This window comes from Callorhinchus milii, unplaced genomic scaffold (genome assembly GCF_018977255.1).
Source record: "Callorhinchus milii isolate IMCB2004 unplaced genomic scaffold, IMCB_Cmil_1.0 Scaffold4, whole genome shotgun sequence".
In the NCBI taxonomy this organism is placed as follows: domain Eukaryota; kingdom Metazoa; phylum Chordata; class Chondrichthyes; order Chimaeriformes; family Callorhinchidae; genus Callorhinchus; species Callorhinchus milii.
The window spans coordinates 18,254,493-18,277,142 of record NW_024704745.1 but is presented as its reverse complement, the minus strand read 5'-3'; the positions used below and the strand labels follow the sequence as shown (position 1 = coordinate 18,277,142).

At 37.5% G+C, this 22,650-nt stretch overlaps 1 protein-coding gene across 7 annotated transcripts in view; it reads right to left on the bottom strand.

The window, feature by feature from the left end:
- glra2 (glycine receptor, alpha 2) overlaps positions 1-7,583 on the bottom strand; it is an 81,055-nt gene extending 73,472 nt beyond the window's left edge. For 2 of the 7 annotated variants that reach the window (XM_007891638.2, XM_007891637.2), the window contains exons 1-2: positions 7,446-7,583; positions 5,852-5,988 (exon numbers count right to left, since the gene is read on the bottom strand). In XM_007891638.2, the coding sequence (XP_007889829.1) occupies positions 5,852-5,988; positions 7,446-7,513 (205 nt within the window). In that variant the 5' untranslated portion in view covers positions 7,514-7,583. Of the gene's footprint in view, positions 1-5,851; positions 5,989-7,445 lie in introns of those variants that run through there. The other 5 variants (XM_007891639.1, XM_007891641.1, XM_007891640.1 and 2 more) reach the window with 4 other exon arrangements.
- Positions 7,584-22,650: the final 15,067 nt, after the last annotated feature.

Below are 22,650 nucleotides of genomic sequence, written 5' to 3'. Positions count from 1 at the left end.
ACATTTTTGAAAAAACTTGTAATAGTATATATGACTTAAATTGTACTTTTCAACCCAATTACGCCCTCCCCCCTATTAATTGATTCAGTGTAGATTTATATTACCTATTGAGTATTGATTAGGGCTCTTTATCACCATGTGAAAAAATATATCTAAGGAAACTTGGGGAGAAATTCCACCTGCATCTAGATTTATTTTAAACACTATCGAGCATTTCATCGCATCCAGAATTTGGTAAACTGTTGAATTCACGTTAAGTCCTTAATGATTTAATAGAAAACCAACTTCAAAATTAAGATTATATTTAAGAATTTACCAAACTCTGAATTATCTAAACAACAAGACAACAATAAAGTAAATTTATATAGTACCTTTCATGTTAGGAGGGCGTCCCAAGGCACTGAATGCTTCCTAAATATTATAAATCTAAACCCAGATGGACTACCCTCCACCCACTTTCCCGAGTATGTCGGCACAAGCACAAGGATAATCATTTCATATCCCAAGGGCTGCAGAGTGTGCTGATCATGTACAAAATCTTCAGACGTCAATGAGCAAGGTGGAGCTCCCTTCCTTACATTGAAAGATCTGAAATGATAGCTTTGAGTTTCCTGGGGTACGCTGGCTCTCTGCCTACAAAACTCATAACAGTCACTACACTTTACAGTAAATTGCGTGAAGTGCTTTGAGATGTCCTCCCTGCGTATAAGGCACTATATCAAATGTAAGGATTATTCTTATTTTATTGTAACATTTCATTCTTAGATTACCGGCATACAGCAGTATGATGATCCTTGTGAGCACTTTAATGTAATGGCGTTCAGCACGGCTGGATGATGTGTTATAATGGTATGGGGGTGGGTGGGGGCGAGATGTAAGGACGTGTGGAAACTCCTTAACTTTGCATACTATTGATATCATTAAAAACAAGGGCGTTCCAAGAGCCACTCAACTTTATGTAAGAGCAAAGCCAATTTAGCCACATCCCCCTCTCTCCATTGCTAGGTCTCAAGAGGTGATTGAGAGGTTTAATTACATGCTGAAATAGACATGGATTTGCTCCCAAAGCTGCCTCTTTCTGTGCACTCCATTCCATAAAATATGGAATTTGGCACTGTACATACTTCCTACACTGTCACCACTCCCACTGTTAACATAACACACCACAGTTTCAACACCACTTACTCCACTCCACTCATTTTGTTATACAAACAACTACGTCTTTCTAGCAGGTAGATTCTGAACTGAATCTGCCATCAGTTTACCACCTAACTATTCACACTGCTCATTGACAACAACCATGTTTAGCTCTAGCACTAGTCTGAAATATTCTCTTTTAACTGTTATGTAATTTTACATCACTGAACATGGACAGCAATAAACCTATTAAATAATTTCATTGATTTTTTATAACAAGAAAAATTCTGAAAGATCAAAATGTCACAAAAAGTTGCAAGCATAAGCATAGAGAAATGTAACTACACATTTCTAGAATGGTTCACAAACTCTTTCCACCCCCCCCCCCCCCCCCACAACTCTTTTCTAGACACAATAAAGTGGCTCATGTTGGAGACAAATTGCTATATGCTTAATAAACTAAACAAAAATGATCCTTTCCATTCTGACAGGAATTTTGAAAGGAACAAATGACGTATCGTATGTCTCCTGAACCCTGTCCGCAGGACGTATTCAACCTTGTCTCTACTTTAACAATCTGCTTCTGTGATGAGTGTAACTACCTATCTCGAGCGCAAAATCATCCACGAGTTTATTTTTTTATGGTAATCATGGTATTATCTTAGTTGCTATTTCCTTATTGAAGCAATAGACTCACAACACGATTTTTGCAACAGCTAACTTTATAACTAATGATCATCTCTGATTCAAAGGATCCACGGAGTGCGTCACTTCAGGTGCTATTTGCTTTCAAGCACTTTACACTTGAAATGCGTCATTGTGTTTGCTTTTGATACGATATGTGGAGCTGGAATGAAGATTGTAAAGAAAAGATTGTTTCTTTATACATCCTTGAATGCTACCATTATATTCAACAAAGAATCATGGATTGCAAATGCATTGCACTTCATGATAATTAAACTAATTTCTCCAAACAGGATGGCGAAGAATTGCTCTTCAAATATATAACAAATTGAGTTCCACTTTTTTGTAGAACAGAAACACAACCAAGATCTGAAACTTTCACTGGAATCAAATATTGACCTGTTTCATGGGCTATAAAAAATGTTCCGTGAAATTTTTTTCTGTGACAATTTTTTTTGTGCCATGGTATAACGATTCATATTCAAAACATAAATAATGCCTCAAAACACAAATCAGCAACTACATTTTCAACAGTTTTTTGACAAAATTCATTAGCTAATAAGCAGATATTATATAAATATAATGTTTGAATAGTGAAAGTTACTAGGTCTTTGGGTGTTCCTGGCATCAATCATACCGCTTTGTCATGATAGAAAAGATTAGACTCATCTATACAAACTTAAAGCCTTGACTATGGCTTCAGTGGACAAAAGATATTCTATTTTTACCTATGCACAAAATTTTCACAAATTACCTGTTCCCATAACCCACAAACTCTAAATAGTCCAGGTAGGTTGAGACACAAATAGAAACATTTCTATAAAATGCACAACTGTATTTATGTTAGTAATGTACTTGCAAATGACAGAAATTGGACCATTTGTTTTACTTATTGAAATAATGCTTTTTATATATGTAGATGCATTATGTATATGTATGAGATGTAGCAGCTCAGATTGGCACATCAGATGTATCAGCATGATACATCATTAAGCCTAAGTGTATTAGAGTTAAAAACATACCATTTTATAATGGTAGTCAGACTTCCTCCTCTTAAACCCATCCCCATCCAAATGAAATGTCGAGATATGCTATTGGAATCAATAGATGATAGTAATCATTCAAATTTCACAATGTAATCACCATTCCTTCAATAGTTGGAAAATGTCTTTGTTCTGCACAAAAAAAATCTCACCCACGCATGTTCAAATCATCAAATCAATTAATATATGTTTTATCGCTTATACAGATCTAGCAATGACTTTGCCAAGTACATGACAATAACAGCTAATCAATGTGAGGCTGAAATAAGCAGCGTTTTGGCAGTAAAGCAAACTTCAGTTTCATGACTGGGTGGAAAATGAACTGAAAATAATTATTTCTTAAGGCTCCTGCAAAACATATCCCACCCTCAGCACTGCGGATGGATGTTGGTGGTGCATTAGATTCCTACAAAGTGGGAAAATAAAATTATTAGCAAACAAAAGTGAAATGGGAAAGGATTTGTAAATGGGAAAATAAAATTATTAGCAAAACGAAAGTAAAAAATCATAATGAAACCAGAAATGTGCAAATCAATCATTTATAGGTTCCATACTGACCTGTACCAACTGCTCCCTCTGCTCAATGAGCTTTGGCCTGCTCCATGACCCCTCCCAGCCCGACCCACCATTGGTGGTCGGACCTTCAGCCTCTCTGCCTCCACCCTTTGGAATTCCATTCCACAGTCCCTTCACCTCCCTCTTTTGCCTCCTTCAAAGCCTGTCTCAAGACTCTCCTCTTCGATCGTGCCTTCGGTCACCCTGCTACTCCTACTCTCCCTGCCCTCCACCCCTCCTAATCCCAACACCCCGCTCGGGTCTAAATCTTTGGCTGTCCAACACTTTGGGGCATCTTCTCGACATGAAAGGTGCTACATAAGTGTAATTTGTTGTTGTTATTTATAAGTCTTAATTTAAATATCTATCTATATACATATACAGCATATCATTCCAATGGGGACATACCTTGAAAAGAGAAAAAAAGTAGAAAAATAGCACATAGATTGATGATGAAAAATGTTGTACTAATATATTAATCATTTACAGAAATAAACATGGATCTGTGAGATAAGGATTGAGACCAATTTTATTGGATAGAGAGATCATATCTACCTTTCACGTTCTTTCTTCATTGAATTGTATAATACACCGCTACTCCTCTTTTACGTGTCTTGAGTAACTAAACCCATTAATTTTACAATGCGCGGACCCTAGTCCTTGTATAACAAAATGCACATAAATATGTTTTGTTTGCGCCTGTGATTCAAATTCAGGTATTTCCTTATGCAATTGCATACAAACAGAAGTCATGGGATAAAATGTATGAGCGTGTCTCACTCATTCCTTGTGGTAGCTAACACAAGAAATGGATTAAGAAACTCCTGCAAATTATATCCCTCTATTTTATTTCATGAGATACTTCTCCACTCCCACCCCATCTCCCTGATGTTTGAGTATAAACAGTGTTAGATTATTTTAATATTTATGAAGCAATAAAGTAAATGTATTTGATATAATTAAAAGCTATCAGCATCAGTTACAGCACAAAGCATTACTGTTCTGAAAGATGTGTGCAACAACAGTGGCACCGTGCCATGCTTATGTATATTATACACATTAGAAGCAAATTTATAGTTGCTGCTGTTTCTCAATATATTGCAGTATAGAAAATACAATGTTTTCCCTGTAATGGTCATATGTGTTATTTTTCACTTGCTATTTTAAAGTTTGTGAGCTGTTGATTCTGGCACATTTCCATTTAAAAACATAATCAAAAAAGTACTGTTAAGAAGGGATGGTAGAGTATGGTGTACTGTCACGTTATCTAATCTTATGTGCCCTGTGTGCGATTTTGGAAGACCCGCCGGAATTTTCTTTTATAATATCAAATCATTTAAATAATGCTTGAAAACTCATCATGGAGATTTGGTTTTGGTCAGCCGGATGCCTGACATGTGGAAATAAATCATCATGTTTCAGAGTACCCAAACCAGACAGAGTTCCACACATGCGTAACACCTACACATGGGACATTCTCTGTGTCAGGAATTAACTTATTTAAATATTTCTTGTATACTAACGATGGAGATATATTAAATAAATTATATCCTCATATAAGTATGATCAATGTTTCTTAGACGCACTAAAGCCTCTTGACTGTCTGATTAAATATCAATATTTGGGAAGGTGGATTTATGACTCAAGTCACAGAATAGACTGACCCATTAGATTATTTTTGGACAACATTGATTGTGCACAATCTTCCAAAAACCACATGGACATCTTTGTCTCACAGGCCAGAGCCAGTCAATATGCCCAGACATGTAGGAAGATAAATATTATAAACGAGTCATCTGCAAAGCAAAGTTCTATTATATTTCCACACACTTTGCTCCTACCGTGTATACGCTTAATGTTTGCATTAAAAAAAAGTCGAGTTTTTTGATATAAATTGTACTTGGACTTTCAAGCAGACTGCAGCATAATGACTTTCTGCTCTGTTAAACTAAAGCAGAAATTCCTGACATCTGTAGCACGCAGAAACAGACAGGCTTTGGGGGTAAACAAGACTTGAGCAGCAACCTGTCTGCCTGCCACTGTTTCAACTCCAGCAGTTTGGAACATTTTCCTTGACGCAGGTATTAAATAAACCAAAGTAAAAAGCAAAGTCCCTGCACAGCAGGCGATGCGCTTTTAAATAAAATCATAATGTGTCTGATTTTGTCTCAGGGACGCATTAAGTAAGGGCTGTTCTCGGATGTGGGCAATACCCTTTAACCAAAGCAGATGTTGCTGAGATCGATCCCGCCATCCGGCTTTCAAAATCCCCTCTTTTGCAAATAAATGTTTGCTACTGAACTCCGAGCTCAAAAGGGGAGGGTTTGGGAACCCATCAGTACAGAGGGAGCCTCGAATTATCTCTCTTCAGCTGTCACTTCTTTTCTGCCACAGGGGGGTTCTGCTACTTGTCTTGTCTGCTACTTCTTTACCTTTAAAATTCGGTCTAATTCGTGCATCGTATCCCGATGTCCTTCCCATCAATTTATCCAGAAAATCCGAAGGGGACATGGGCTGCGATCCCGCTTTACTGGACGATCTCGAGTCATGTTCCTTGGAGAAAGTTAACCTGAAGACCACAAGACTGTGAGTTAGAGCCCCAGACATACCACCCCATGGAAACATTTATCGACAGAGAACTCTTCCCACGACTCCCATCCCTTCCCGTGAGGTTTCCCGGGGAGCGCGTTAGCGAAGGGAGCCTCAGTCCAGTAGGGAATGCCACTGGGGTTGGGAGAGCCCGACAGATCCAACGTGTGAAACAAACAGTGGGACATTTTCTGACGGACTGATTCGAAGCAAACCCAGAGGCAAAGGGTGACTGTGAGCCTGAGGTGCATGCAGGAGTGCAGCCAGTGAATGCATGTGTTAAAGGATTCTCCTAAAAAAAAATGTGGAAACACGTATATATCCCAAGGACTATTTCAACAGGATGGGGGTTACTCATCAGGCGGTGTCCACTCCACCACTGCCACACATTTCCCTTCCCAACCACACACGTTTTTTTTTCCCCACGACTGGACCATTGCAAAAATATCCGATGGTCTCTTGTGTGTGGCTTCAGGGACGATGTTTATCAAACAGATTTTAATCCAGACATGTTTCATTCATTCCACCCCCTCTCGCCCCCCACCCAAAAAAAGAAAAGAAAAGAAAAGCCACATCTGTAGATTCCCAGTGCTTCCCAGAAAAGGGATAGTTCACACAGAGAGAGACTAATTCAAATCTAATATGACCAGCCTTGGTTTATTACGGGAGACATTTTGTAGATTCGTTCATAAATCATTCACTATTTGCACATACTGAGTTTTATTAACACGTTGAACTCATCTCAAACACAAAACGATAAGTGAGTCGGCATGACAATATATTTATTCTTATCTGAAAACATAATATCCTTCACCTCCCCATCCCACACACACACACACACACACACACACACACACCACCAACACAACAACAACAACAACAACAAAGCTGAAATAATAAGAAATATTCCACCAACGTATCAGCAACAATGAACAGCTGGAATAATAAGAAATAATTCCACCAGCATGTCGACAGGCATTGCAATTGCATTGAGAACAAATACTTTCAACCCTCGGTATGGAAACTAAAAAGGTGCATGAGTTTCTTTCGAGTGCTCCAGGTTTGAGAAACATCAACCATTTGGAACTGGGCAATGCATTGCCAATCTTGGGCTGGATGTTTTACGAGCAGCTCTGCTATACGTTGGTGTTGATGTGTTACAAACAGTGCAACAACCACAAAAAAAAACCCCAGGCACACAGTATAACAATCCTCAAATGTGTGCTGCAACTGTGCACTGTTCAGTGTTCAGTCATGAACCTTGCAATGCTGGTTATTATTATTATATCTTATACACCACCACCCCCCCAAGAAAAAAAAGTCAAGCAATATACACCAGACAGACACCCCCCTTATTTTTTCTCTCCCCCTCCACTCCACCCCACCCACCCACGACCCAGCACTTAAAAACAGTCATAATAAATATTTTTTTTTTACCTGAAGTTGTTTGTTTCTAAGATGCACGCAAACAGGGTTGTCAGGATTCTCACAACGGGTCGATTCATTCCGCCAAACTCTACTCCGTGCCTGGTATGGCGTGCAATCTTCTAGGAATATTTCCCCCACCACCACCACCACTACCAACCAACCACCAACACCAACAACACCCCCCCCCCCCCAAAAAAAAAAAATTTTTTTTTTCTTTCTTTAAAATTTTTTTTTTTTTCTTTTTTTTTAAGCTGTGTGAAACTCAGATCCAGTGGGTCAGTGACGCTTCTTTCCACCCAACCACCACCACCACCCACCCACCCACCCACCCACCCACCTCCCCCCCTCCCCACCCACCACCTGCACCACACACACACAAAAAAAAAAACTAGCAGAAAGTAGTAGTGGATTCAGGAAGGCAGAGGAAGCAAAAACAAAGGGCATCAGTCCTCAGTATCATTGTTTAGTGGGAGGCTGGAGATCGACCTGCTGCAGGAGGAAAAAACAGCGTCAGAATGGCATATTTTCCCAAAGCACCTCTGTAAACACTACGTCAAGAAATGGGGGGAAAAAAAACTTCATGCTATCGTAACCAGGGATCGCCAGCTTTTACTCCTCCAGTGAAGACCCAGCATTAGAATTCCATTATTTTGGAAAAGAGGAACCTGCCAGTCTTGCTGCTGTTGTTTGTTGTGGTGGTGGTGGTTGGTTGGTGGGTGGGTGGTGGGTGGTGGGTGATGGTGGTGGTGGTTTTTTTTTTAAATGCAAAAAAAAAGACACACACACACACACACAGATACACACACAGACAGAGAAGCTGGATGTTGGTTTTATTCAACGGAGAGCAATAGAGGCAGCACAGGAATGAGAGCTTTAACCAGACTGGTACATTTCAGGACTTGGACAGCTCCATCACTGCGCAAACTCCACACAACCTTTTTTTTAAAGGGACGTGACCAGGTTGTCAAAGCTTCCAGCGACGGGGAATTTTAAGGATGGGAATCGCTGACGAACAGCGACATAACATAGATGTCTAATTGCTCATCGATTAAGTGCTTGAAAAGGATGTGATGTTTATGGATCGAAATTATGCGTTCAAGGAAGGAAGGAAGGAAGGCACGCTCTCGAATTGAGAATGATAATAATCCTTGCATTTGATGCAACGCCGCCCTATCGCTTGGTCACATCGTTGAGACGTCTCAAAGCGCTTCACAGAATATACCGTCAAGTGAATTGGTTGTATATTCTGTGGGCGAATAATTCCCGTTTTCTTGGGTGTGGGCAGAATAGTGGTATCCAAGCGCTCCGGGATGCTACCCCGCACGAAGGGCGCTATATAAATGCAAGTTGTTGTTGTTATTCGTACAAAGCTTGTCTTGACAGTTGGAAGGCAACCGAGTCAATGTGTACAACGACTACATCGGGAGTTGACTTCATGCAAATTACATGTTGCTTTTCCCAAATGCATTTCAATATTATCTATCCATTAATATAGACCTCGCTTTCACAACATTTGTTCATGGATTCACCCGTCAGATTTGTTGCCAAAATACTTGGGCAACTTAGGCATGGTGTGTGTATGTCCAGGGTGGTTGTTTCAAATGCAGATTTACCATTAGGGTCAGGATTAGTAGAAACGGCAGGCTGGACACGCCACCCTTTGGATGCAATGTCAAAGTGGTACTGAGAAGGAGCAAAAGGTAGTTGCTTTATAGACTTAGAATTGTTTATTCTTTTCAAACAGTTTATTAAATGTAAACATAATAATAATCCTTGCATTTGATATGGTGCTTATCTGTCGTCAAAATGTCTCAAAGCGCATCACTGAATTTTACCACAAAGTGTAGTGATTGTGTATGTTGTAGGCCAAAGTGGCAGTCAATTTCTGCACAGCAATGTCCCACAAACAGTCATGAAGTGAATCATCAATTGTATCGGGAGGACTATTGCCCATGAAGATACGTTCTTTGGGATTAATTCCTCACTACAAATGCCAGCGGAGTGATCATTCACATGGGCATGGGGATAAGGTAGTACAGTGGAATTTAATGACTTTCACTAAGATGCATTGCAGACTCGAGGAGCTGAGTGGACTCCTTCTGTGCTGGAATTTTTTAAAATTCTATGATTTCTGAAGAAGTTAATAAAATATTGGAAATGTGATGAATGCCACAAGTTGCAAGAACCTGTAATAAAAATCAAGGAAGACAAGGAAGCAAATTTTGTTTAATACAAGTACTCAAGGTCGAAATCAAACTAAAGAATCTCAATTGCATGGTAAAAGCACTTACACAGTCTGAAGAATGCAATTGACAACCTCCATCCTAGTGTGCAATCTGGTAATGCACAAATATGCACTGATATGGTCAGGTTGCATTGCATTATGCAGTAAGAGGCTTTAGATTAGTGTAGTAGAAAACAATCAGAAGATTTACCTTATTTAAAGGTAAAGATAGATCACTACTTTAATGATGATCACTCATGTCACATGTAACTGAAGTGAACTCCAATCCAAAGTACTGTACCAATTAGTATTCTTTGACAGACAATTCTTCCCATTAAAAATTTTAAAAATTTTAGAATAAACATCATGCATACCTACAGAAGGCAATATTAATTTGTTTATTGCAGTTTTCTTTCCTAAATAACAGGGTCTAATTTACTAATTTTATTAATGAGAATTCTTTATAAGGCATCCAAGTCATGATAATGGGAACTTCTTTCACTAACTAGTACATCATGAAAAATGATGGAAACTCCACTCAAACCCAATCTACTTCCAGGGCATAGTTCCTGTCAAGCCATTGAGAATTATTAAGGAATCATATTCATATATTCATAAGGCCCTTTGTGTTGCTGTATAGTACCAAATTATTGTTACATTTCAGAAACCATTGTTTCATTTTTATATTATGCACTTATGCAGTAAAGCTAAATTATACTTCACTGGTGATATACAACAAATTATTCACATATTCCAAAATCACTACCCAAAGATCCAAAGAGAATTTGGATAAGATAAATTCTCTATGAAATAATAATAATAATAATAATCCTTGCATTCGATATAGCACTTTATCACATCAAGAAGTCTGAAAGCGCTTCACAGGAATTGGTTTTGACTGTGTGTTTTGAAATGCTGTCTCAATTATTTTGCCCATTTTGTGGGTGGAATGGTTGAGACTTACATGTTAGTAGTTCAATACACACTGGGTTAGCCTGAGGAATGGAGGATGGTTAATTTAAATCCACAAATTTACTGAGGTGTAGACATTATCTAAAACATCATAGACTGGATATTCCAATATTTAACAGAAAGCTGTTTATAGGAAATGATCAATGTTCAGCTAAGAGCATGAATCAATTATAATGTGTTGAGGAAATGACTAAGTTCCTGGATAAAAGCTATTTCATAAGCTTTCAATAATACTTCCCATTTGAGGCTTTTAACGAACATGAAGGCTCACGTAACTGATGCAAATGAACTAGCAAGATAGAGGACTGTTTTGACAATAGGAATGAGATAGAGATGAGAAATGGGCAAGGCTTTTTATGGTGAACAGCAATGATTAGTGAGTTTCACAAAGCTGTGGGGCGGGGGGGGGGGGGGGGTAATTTGCCTACAAAATACAATCACTTCACTTTACAGTATATTAAGTGACATACTTTGAGACATCTTCCCAACTTGAAAGGTGCTGCATTGAATATAAGGATTATTGTTTTATTTATTATTATAGTATAGTATTATAGTAAAGATCAGAATATGAAACAAGACATGTATATTCCATTGTTATGTGTTCATTAGACCTGTGCTCATTTTAGGGGGTGATTATTCTCCATTCCATGTGGAGTCCTGTAGCTCAGTGGTTAGAGCACTCGCTTTGCAAGCGAGAGACCTGAGTTCAATTCCAGGCAGGGCGAAACCTTGGGCAAGTTTCCTTACTCCACACGCCTAATAATAATCCCTCCAAACACAATAATAAAAATTGGTCATTTTCAATCTACGACTGTTTGTGGGACATTGCTGTGCGCAATTGGCTGCCGCGTTCGCCCACAAATATACAGTCAATTCACTTTACAGTGTGTTCTGTGAAGCGCTTTGGGACGTCCTCCCGACGTGAAAAGTGCTATATCAAATGCAAGGATTATTATTATTATTATTATTATTATTCATTACATACTGCTAATGTGAAACTAAGCACTCAACTAATAAAGGCTACTTATGTGCCTGGTGCCTATAGAAATATATCCTTCCAGTAGGACAAATGAGTTCAAAACAAAATCAAGAGATGGGGAGTGAAAGGAAGAAAAACAGAGGTGGGAAATTGATGGGAAAAGGTACCTGTGTCTCAATCCATACAGCACGCCAGTGATTGTGAAGTTTTACTTCAATAAAAATACTATTTCAATGTTTTGCGCTTACATGAAGCTGAAAGAAAACATCCTCTGTCACTCAAAGTATAAGCAAGTGATTTTTGAAGCTACAATTGATTTATTACATCTATCAGAAGGGGGAATCAGAAAGAGATTTTTTAATTATGGATAACATGGGATTGGCCAATTGGTTTAGTAAAGGGTAGTTGATTTGTCATGTGGATCCATGCCATGATTCCACTCCCCCCTTCCCTATAGATTACCAGGGTTAGTCTGAATGTCAAATATTGGAAGTATAAAAACACACTCACTGAAGTCATAGATTGTCCACCTGCAGCTGGCCACTCACCTAACAACCATCATGAGAGCAAAGAATCATCTTCTGTAGGTTAATTGGTGACATAAGTACACGATGAAGATAGAGTAACAAGCAAAGATGTGGTGGGTGGGTGTCACAATGAATTAGTGCACTTCTTTTACCTCCTGTGTTCAAATCCACCCCGACTAGTAGGATAAATGTCTCATTTTCTCATTAATGATTGTAAAAGTCCTTTGGGAAATGAATTTGAGCAGTTTCAGTCTGTTTCCCGAAGCTATTCTTATTCCGATCTCAACAGAACCATCTTGCCTCTGGTTCTGAGTATATAACCCCCACCCCAGTTGCTCACTCTAACTTACTGAGTGCATCATTTTGCCACTTGATTGACTCTAAGCTCCACTTCAAATGCTACATCCAGTCATTGACCAAAACAGTTTTTTTACATGTAAGGAATATTGCCCACTTCTATCTTTATCTTACCCTCATCTTTGCACCATTTTAAGGTGAGATTTTTGCAATGTTGTCTTCACTATCATCGTTGTGAAAAATGCTGTAGAAATAATTATGTGACCAAAGCACTCAAAAGAGGCCAAAAGGAAAGATGGTAAGTAAAAATCTTTACCGTGATTTAGATCAGGGCAATGAACAATGTTTGTCATAAGACAAAGGGCTTTACATTTTTACTATTTCCTTGTGCTAATGCATCTGACCTGAAAGTAACTGATGGTGACACCAGAAAGGTGATTCTCCAACCAACAATCAAGCGTGGCGGGTTAGAGCAACTTATTCTCTGATAGAAATATGAATTTGTAAAGAGCAATGAGCGCTGTCAAATGAAAGCTACCCATGATTCTAAGGGGAGTTACTGCTGTTTAGTATTAATGGTGTTAGATGGTCAGGATTCATGGAGGGAGTTTGCTGCTGTTGGTTGGGCTTCTGATGACTGTTGAAGTACTTTGGTGCTGCCCTTCCTATGATGCTTCCATGTATTCAAATAGAGGCTATTGTCTATTTGGGTTATTGTTACTTCGACTGATCTGTACTCATTGAATCAGGGACGGCCTGTGTGTGAATCTCTCAGGGCAAAATAATCACAGGGAAAATAGTTCTCTTGCACTGTCTTTCTTGCTAGGCCTGTCCGCAGGTCATACAGTAAATTAATCAATTTATAGCTGTGCCAAACTCTGACGAACAGCACCATCTCCTGCATTGATTTATTATACCAACAGCACATTCCATGTGAAAAATATCAGGAATTGTCAAAATAAAGAAAAGTATCAAGTGGAAGTGTTTAACCCCTAAACAGCAGTATTATAACATCACAGTACTAACTTCCCTATTGCATGGAGAATGAACTTAGTACACAATTGGAAGTGGTGTCAGTTCTTCTTTTCTTATCTCTGAAGACTCAACAGCTATGTCTATTCATTTCCCATGTGCTGCTTTTCATTGTTAACATCCACACTCTGACAAGTATGTTGCACAATGAAATTCTATTTTCGTGTTTTCGTGCACAAATTGCTCATCAAACACTAAGCAGCACCTGAAATTCACTATGATGAATGTATGCTATGTTTAATCATAGCAAATAAATCATGCTATGTAAATTGGTCACTTCAAAAGGTGATCATGAGATCTAATATCCATTGAAGCAGAATTGTTTGCAAGACATACTATACTGCATTAAGCAATAACAGCAGTTTTAACCATAATATTATTTCTAATAGCTGTAATCTGAAGTTAGAGGTACTATCCAAGATAAGCAATGGACGGATGCAAGAGATTAGCTATTCATTATTTGCAGAATAACAGCATGACCTTTGGGCCAGGGAATATGTGGATTTTGTCCTCCTGGAAAACAAATATTCAACAAACAAAATTGCTTAGAAGTCCCTCCAGCAGCAGAATTGATGCTGCTATTCACCTTGCCTTAGTGATGATCCAGGCATGAAAGAAATATACACTTTCTGACAGAGGTGCATTGCCTCCTAGTGGTCTTTTTGCCAGTATGATTTTACACAAATATTACTTTAAAACTTCTCAAACTTTGGCGCATTGTGGTAAAGCTGAGATAGAAACTGAAGGCAGAGTGGTGGCAAGAAAATGACAGCTATAATAAATAAAATAATAATCCTTGCATTTGATATTCTGCTTATAATTTATTATATACGGGGGCTTTCCTAACCACGGTTTCAGTTCTCACAAAGAGAATCTATCTTTCTCTTGTTGATTGACTTGCTATGGATTTCTTCCATTTCTATTTTTATTTCAGATTTCCAGCCTTGGCAGTTTTTCTATTCATCTCATATAATTTGGTCATTTCTGGTGAGCTACTCTTAAAATAATTTTCAACATGAGAGTGACATCCTCTCTTTTACTATTCTAATCATTCTTGCCATGTATATCATGATTTTAATAAAATTAAATGCCAGTTAAAAGAAGAGTCAATTTCATCAATTGCAGACTTACAGTGTCATTATGATGTTGTCACTGCTGAAAAAATCCATCAGATAATTCACTGAAAGAAAGAATAAGTCAATTATTTTAGAGTTGGGAACCACCACCCTTGGAATATTAAAATCATCATAGGTTGGGTGACCTCTTATACTGTGTGAAGTGTCTTTACTAAACATGAAGAGGAAAGTAAGATTTTTTGATGCACGCAGGATCATGTTTCTTTGGCAAATCACTATTTCACTACTTTAATACAATACAAGTAGAAACTGAAGAAATCTAGCCTGGTGTTTGTTAGTATGAACAATAATCATTGTATTGCCACAAGGTTTCCTTATATAAAATATTTTAGCAATAAAAGAGCACCCTTGGAGCACACCATCTGATTTTCCTTTCTCGGCTGTGTATAACTGGGTTCTTTGTTTTCCCCACTACTTGTGGTTATTCCTTGTCATCTAATAAAGTGCACGATGAATGCTTTTTGGTGGTTCATTGGGAAGGACTCAGACACAGCCAAAACTATAGCTACTGCTCTTATATTATTTACACAATCCTCTCTGGACACAATGCTGCTAATGTCCCTGCTAAGAGTGGACATGAGGAGATATAGATATAATCCAATGAGAACCATATTTGTAAGAGGACTATAATTACTCATATTTAACCCAAGGACAGAGTATTTATTCTTCAAAAATTTGATATATGAGATATAATATTGGTATTAGTTCATTTGTTCTGAATCTGACTGTTCAAATGATTTTATTTTGAACAATAATGAAAAAAATATTAATTTTTTTATCTTTGTTGTTTCCTTTTCCAAACATTTCAATAATTCCTTCAATTTTTGATGGTGTTATTCAGAGCATAATTGCAAAACTAAAGAAATGATGTGACACATTGTCAAGACATGATATAAAATTATGTTGGCATCTGACATTTGCATGGTCCTGACTTGAGTGTGGGTGTTAGTGTAATATTTTGTTTTGCCATTGCTATGTGGTGAAACAATGGTGCCCAAAGGAGTTATGCCTCAATAAACATGCCTGCAGATGTGACCTATTAATAGCACAAACTGAAATAAGACTTGACATATCCACCAATGCTAGTATAGAACTAGTTGCAAGATAAAATTGTTAATATTTTTAATGTTGATCCACAGGGTGATGAAGAGGGATGCTCATCGTAAAATAGCTTTGAACCAAAAGAACAGAGTGAATTTGATAGTTGCTTGATGGCTCTCATATCTCCCTTGCTTGTGATTTGCAGATGCATCCTTGAATAGACCTGTTGCAAGACTGGAAGGCAGATTTAGTATTGCTGTAACTTCATTACTTCTGCAACAGCCCATATCACTCTTAATGCTTGTACTCTAAATTCAGAATTCTAGGTATCGAGAGAGTAAAAAGCTTGCTCAATTAATTTAAGTATTGAGTAAAAAGTGTTGGGCTGCCTCGTGAACAGGAAAGGTGCATCCATTGAAAAATGTAACATACTGGTTGTGTTTTTGATTGGTGGCAGATTGGAATACTTAAACTGAGATGGTATACTCCTCATTTCTGATAAAATGCATTGCTTTACCTGCCTGTTCTATCTGGATCTTTGCTTTACTCATAATTTTCAAATAATAGTCTATAGTGATGATAGGAGATACTATTTATGGTTTACCTACGTAGAACAAGTGGAAATTGGAAGTTATTGTCAACATGGTAAATCTAGAGAAGGACATTCCTTAGGGGCATGCTAAAAGAATAGTCTATAGCCACAATACTGTCAGCGTGACTCAGTTGCTAGCACTCTTGCTTCTGAATTCAGAAGGTTGTGGATTCAAGCCCCACATTGAGACTTGTAACTCACTGTTCAGGCTGACACTCCAATGCAGTGCTGGGGATACGCAGCATTGCTGGAGGCACCATCCTTCGCAAGAATCATTAACCAAGGTCCTGTCTACCTGCACAAGTGAATGTTAGACATCCCATGGCCCTATTCAAAAAGAGAAGGAAATTTCTCACGATGTCCTGGACAACCATCCCCCAAATAAAATTGATCACTCACCTCATAGCTGTTTATAGGGCATTGCTGTGTGCAAATAGGCTGCTTGCATTTGCCTACAAAATGCATGATTACTATAGAATGAAATCCCTAAAAGGCTTTGAGGCATCTTGTTGATGTGATAAAGCATGATACCAAATGCAAGGAATATTACTGGTAGTTGCTAGACACTGCCTTAAAATAATACTCAGAATAATAAAACATTATGTCATTAATAACTGCAATTATTTATTTGCAACCCAAGCTAAGGAAAGTGACCAGGGCAAAGATTTGTTAAAGGAACTGAATTTTTTGCCCTCACTCAACAATTATACAAAGAATTGTACCTATAGAGAAAGCAAAATAACCAAAAAATGTTTTCTTCCTAAGAAGTCCCAAAATGTTTTGTAACAGATCAGGTTAGCTGTCTGAAGAGAGGCAGTTTACAGAAGAGATTAATTATCAGCCAATGAAACCTTCAGATAATGAACATTGGGAAAACGTAGCCACCAGAACAACTATTTCTGACAAGTGGAAAAAGGACATATTTACTGTTAATGTGAATATAGTAGGAATATCATATCCAATAGAAGGCCATAACCAGGATTTGGAGCATGCTGGAGTGAGAGAGAAATCTGGGTTCAAGTTTCGGGCAAGTTTCCTTACTCCAAACGCCTCTATCTACCCAGCAGTAAGTAGGAACCTGGTTGTTAATCAATTGGCAGATCGCTTTGGCGTACTAATTCCTTCCAAAAAAAAACATTGGTCATTCAATCCACAACTGTTTGTGGGATGCTGCTGTGCGCAATTGGCTGCCGCATTTTGCCCACAAAATATACAATCAATTCGCTTTACTAGTATATTCTGTGAAGTGCTTTAAGACATCTCGAAGACGTGATAAGGCGCTATATCAAATGCATGAATTATTATTATTATCCTCCAGAGCATCCTTACAGTCATGTATTGAGTGTCACCTGGCTCAGTTGGTAGCACTCTCATCTGACGCAGACAATTGTGGGTTCAAGCTCCACATTGAGACATTGAACCCACCGTTTAATCTGACTTCTAATGCAATGTTGGGGAGCATTGCAATGAAAACAGAGACATATCCCAATTTACCATTGATTCATTCATTAAAAAAATACAGGAATCAAAACTAATTAAACATTATAATATTCACCATTTAGCTCAGGGCTAACTTTCTATTATGTCTAGCTTATCATATTACTATTTCGAAAGATTCAATGCACTGGTCTAGCTGCTTGGGAAGGATCAAGACTGACTTCAGAGAAGACTAAATAGAAATATTTTGAACATTGTGCATAATTTTAGGAACCAGCTAGGATATTGTACAAAGGATATTGACACAGTAGAGCTGAACTTGTTTCTTCTGGAGGAATGAAAATTGAGAGACAAAATACTGCTCTTCAAACTTTAAGAGGCATAAATTATCCAGACTCAGACAGGCTATTTCATAATAATAAATAATAATCCATGCATTTGATATAGCTCCTCAAATATCAAATATCTCAAAACACTTTATAGTAGTTACTGTTAAGTATAGAAATTGTGTATTTGTAAACAAACAAACTGGTCAATGTGTGCACAACAATGTCTCACAAGTAGCCAAGAAGATGGTTGTTTAATTTATCTGGAGGATTGTTGGCCAGGAAGCAGGAGCAAACTCCCTCTGTCGCTAAATAGCATCATGTGTGAACTTTGGAAGAGGACAGGAATGAGCTCAGCTGAGATGTTTCCTGTGGTCATATATCCTACCAATCAATACCTGTTATCAAATGATTAACTACAATTTTACTAGAGTGCTTATTAGGGTGCTTTCTTACTTTTGTATTCAGTATGCCTCTGTATATAAAACCCAGAATCCTGTTTGCCATTCTAACAGCCTTCTCTACTTGCATCCCCACTTTTATTGAACTATGTATTTACTTTATTATGAAGTTTAATACTAGGAGACATTCAGTTTTTTTTAATGGTATAACATGGGAAATCCATAGTTTGGTTTTACAAACACACACACATGCACACTTACATAAATCCATTATATCAATTCCCTCCTATTGAAACAGAGAGTAATAAGAATGTACTGCAAATACTATCAAACCAATGCTGAACACGAACTGATGTATTCTGCGGAGGATTCACTTAATTTCAGTCAATTAGAATGGGAGATTTTGGAGGTTTCGCCCCTGGAGATATAGTCCCATCAGTGAGAGAATCAGTGGAGACCATAGAAAAGACACATCAAAGGTTGAAAAGAGCTAAGATCTACCATTAAACTTCAATAGCCTGTAAAATCACATCTCATTTCTTCTTTGGACAATTACCAATGAGTTACACCAAAAAAACAATAAATAAGAAAGGATCTGGCAAAATGACAAAGTAATGAAATAAATAAGCATTGCAGTGAGGAAAAGTATCATCCTTTTCACACATGAAACAAAAAATAATTTAATGAGAAGCAAAAGGAACTTATTAAAGTTTAGAGGCTTTCCTGCCACACACAAAAGCATCTATTCTAATAGCTGGAGCTCCTGGAGAGTTCTGTAGTTTATGCTTGGGCAAACAATTTCATTATTGTAATAAGTTCCTATTTAGAAGAAAGAATCTGAGTTCTTTTAGTATTAGCAATTCATGGCTCTCTATAATGACATTCAAGGACTGGATGAGTCTATGATTAAATTCTAAATAGATTTGAGCACTGTCCTTAAACTGAAGCATTTATATATGATATCTAAAATATTAAATTAATGGAAAATGGAATAATATATCCTGCATATTCTTGCTCACACTCAATAGTTGAGAAATACAACATACTTGGTGAAATACGAGTATAATTATAAAACAAAATCTTGTTTTTGTTTTATATTTATAAGACAACAGGAGAAACCATTCTGCACAAGTCGGGGGAGGGGGGAGTTGTTCTGCCCCAAAGTCGTTTAGATTTAGACACAAAATTATAAAAGTTTTTCCTTGTGATAATTATCCCTGGCAATAGTTATCAAGTAGCAATGGCATCACTTTGAACAGTTAAGAAAGGTTAATATTTCCCCCCCCCCCCCACAGTTTCAACTTGTTTACTGCATCAGGAATGTTAAAAGTATGAAAAGAATGTTTTGTTTAAAGTAATGGTAAACAAATGATTCAGTCTTCTCTGAGCACACCCAATGCTTCTTCTGCAGTGTTGCAGATGACAGCATTTTTGTACTGTTGCCAGGGAATAGCATTTGCAATATAAACAACAAACCATTAGTTGAAGATATAGCTCTTCTTGAAAATGGGCTCAGGAAAATGTAACTCACTAATAATGATTACTATAGGTGCATTGCAAATGCAAGGCTTATTATTAATTGTGTTCACTATGGTGAATATCTGATTATTATTGATAATGCACCTGTTAAACTTACAATAAAATATGAATGAAAGTAGTTCAGAACCACTTCACATATTAATGTTCCCACAAACTGGTCCTACATTTTGAAGACAATTGAGACAAACATTCAATCCACTGGGATATAAAGATAAAGAATTTGTATTTTTATATCCCCATAACATCGAGACATCTCAAGCATTCGGGTAATTATTGTCACATGTAGTGATTTTTTTTGCAGGCAAATGCAGCAACTAGTTTGCACACAGCCATCAAATAAATGATCAATTACTGTGAAGGATTGTTAGCGAGGACACCAAGAGAAACTATAGTGCCCTGAGATCTATAACGCCCACCTGAAAACCAACAGATGGTTTACAGCTCATCTGATGGACGCCACCTCTCCAGCACAGAAAGAGAGTGTCAACCTAGACTAGGAGCTTGAGTCTTAATGTGGGGCTTACATTCATAATTTTTTAGCTCGGATGTGAGATTGTTACCCACTAAGCCAAGCCAACACCCTGGTCGTATATGCAAAATAGAAGATAATCAAAGGCAGCAAATCCTGCAAAAGAGTAAATTCAATTTGAGTCATCCCAAATCTATATTCAGGGATTTTATTTCCACATAATGTCAGTTTTATGTCAGTGATGGCTTTATACTGTATTCTACTTTCTCCTCTTGATGTTGCCCTGGCAACATGTGCTTGCACTCTGTACACTTTTTGCCACTGAATCAAATAATGAGACTTGTATCAGTGCAAAATGTTCTACATTTTATTTTTCATTTTCTACTGCTGGATATTCCTTGCGGATGTCGGCTGCAGTGGAAGGTCTGGTGTTAAAGGAAATGTATTGTATAACGGATTGAATTGCTCCAAAATTATAAATATTATAAAGGGACATGCACCCCACAGATGTGACTTACTTCTGTCACATATGTAGATGTAAATTTATAATAAATTCATTGTTAGTTAGAGGCAGTTATTGAAGCAGATGCTGGGGTCTCATTTATGGTCATTTCTTACAGGATTCTTAATGAAGAAACTGAAGTACATGTTTGCTCTGGCAGAAATTCAGCTCTGATGTGATTTACTTTTGGAACTGGAACTGTTTGCTTATTCAGGAATCCCATTAGAAATTACCCTATATTGTTGTTGTTGTTGTATATTATTCCCCCATTTTGTTTAGAACTTCCCATCGTGTGTCATCATACTCCAGGGATTCATGAACAGGATTAGTGAGCTCAGGGCAGTATTCTCTGCCTCCTGATGGGACTCGAATGGTATATTGTGTCAAACTTTAACCAGCAGTTTGACAAGTTACCAAGGGCTGACTGAAAGTCACCACTAAAAATGTCACCATCTCCCTTTATAACATTGAGGAATAATAGGGCAATACAACAGTGCGAACTTCCATTAACACAGTAAAAGAGACCCAGTTCCAGGAGTCATATTCATCACGTCCCTAAGCACTGTTCAGCTTAATGGTCTGGAGCTGTTTCAATGATTTCTATCTTTATTTGTCTCTGCATTTCCCTGCTCCTCCCTCAAACATGTCATTGTCTTACTGTGTTCTTGCTCAAGCCCTAATTCAGATCATTTCAGGTTACTTCTAAACAGACAGGTGAGATCTGAATGGATTTTTCATTCTTCTCTTTCTGATGCCAAGCACTGTCTGTGCTACTGCAATTACCACTATATTAGAAGTTAATGAACTGACTATAACTCACACCAGATCTTCTCTGGACCTCATCCAATTGTCGCAGTGTAATCCTGAATCTTAAATGTCTCATTATTTTGGCAGAGAAGAATCAATGTTTTGTGACAGTATTCTCTGTTAATATTTAGTGCAGTGAAAACTAAATTAATAGTGAGAAATAAATTAAAGTGAGAATTAAATAAAATTTGAAAAGATTCCATGGCACTATTTGAAAAGAGAAGAGTTTCTCCCAGTGTCCCGGCCAACAATCACTACATGGCTGTTTGTGGGACATTGCTGTGGGCAATTGCGCAGCCGGCTTGCCTACAAATACATACTCCGTTTTCACAGTAAATCCTGTGAAGCGCTTTGAGACGTTCTTCCAATGTGATAAGGCGCTATATCAAATACAAGCATTATTATAATATTTCTATCAGGTATTCTTAATAAACAATATTCAACACTGCTGGCAAATCCAAGAATATCTCAGTAATACAAATTGATCCACAGTCTATTTGCTTGACTCATTTCAATTTTCAAAATCATCTGATGAAAAATTAATTTGATTTAAAGAAATGAAAGCCATTTGCTTTTTCCGATCAAAATTGTGTTATTTTTCACACAGATATTACTGCAATTGGATAACAAAATTGACTGTTATCCAATCGCAGAATTGACTATTATCCAATTGCAGTAAATGTTGAGGTAAACTCTTCACTTGTTTAAAATTCAGAAAACATCTCATTCTCCGAAGATTTAAAAATGCTCATCGTTTGCCGTTCCATGTGACGTCAAAAAACCATTGTTTGATTCATGTTGTAGTAAGTGTTTGGGTACGATTCTCATTTTATTTCTCTATGACTTGCTTTGCAAAAAATCTGCTAAAAAATCAAGGTTCCAAATCAGTGAAAAGCAGGCTTTTCAATTCTGAAATGTGCTCATTTCATTGCA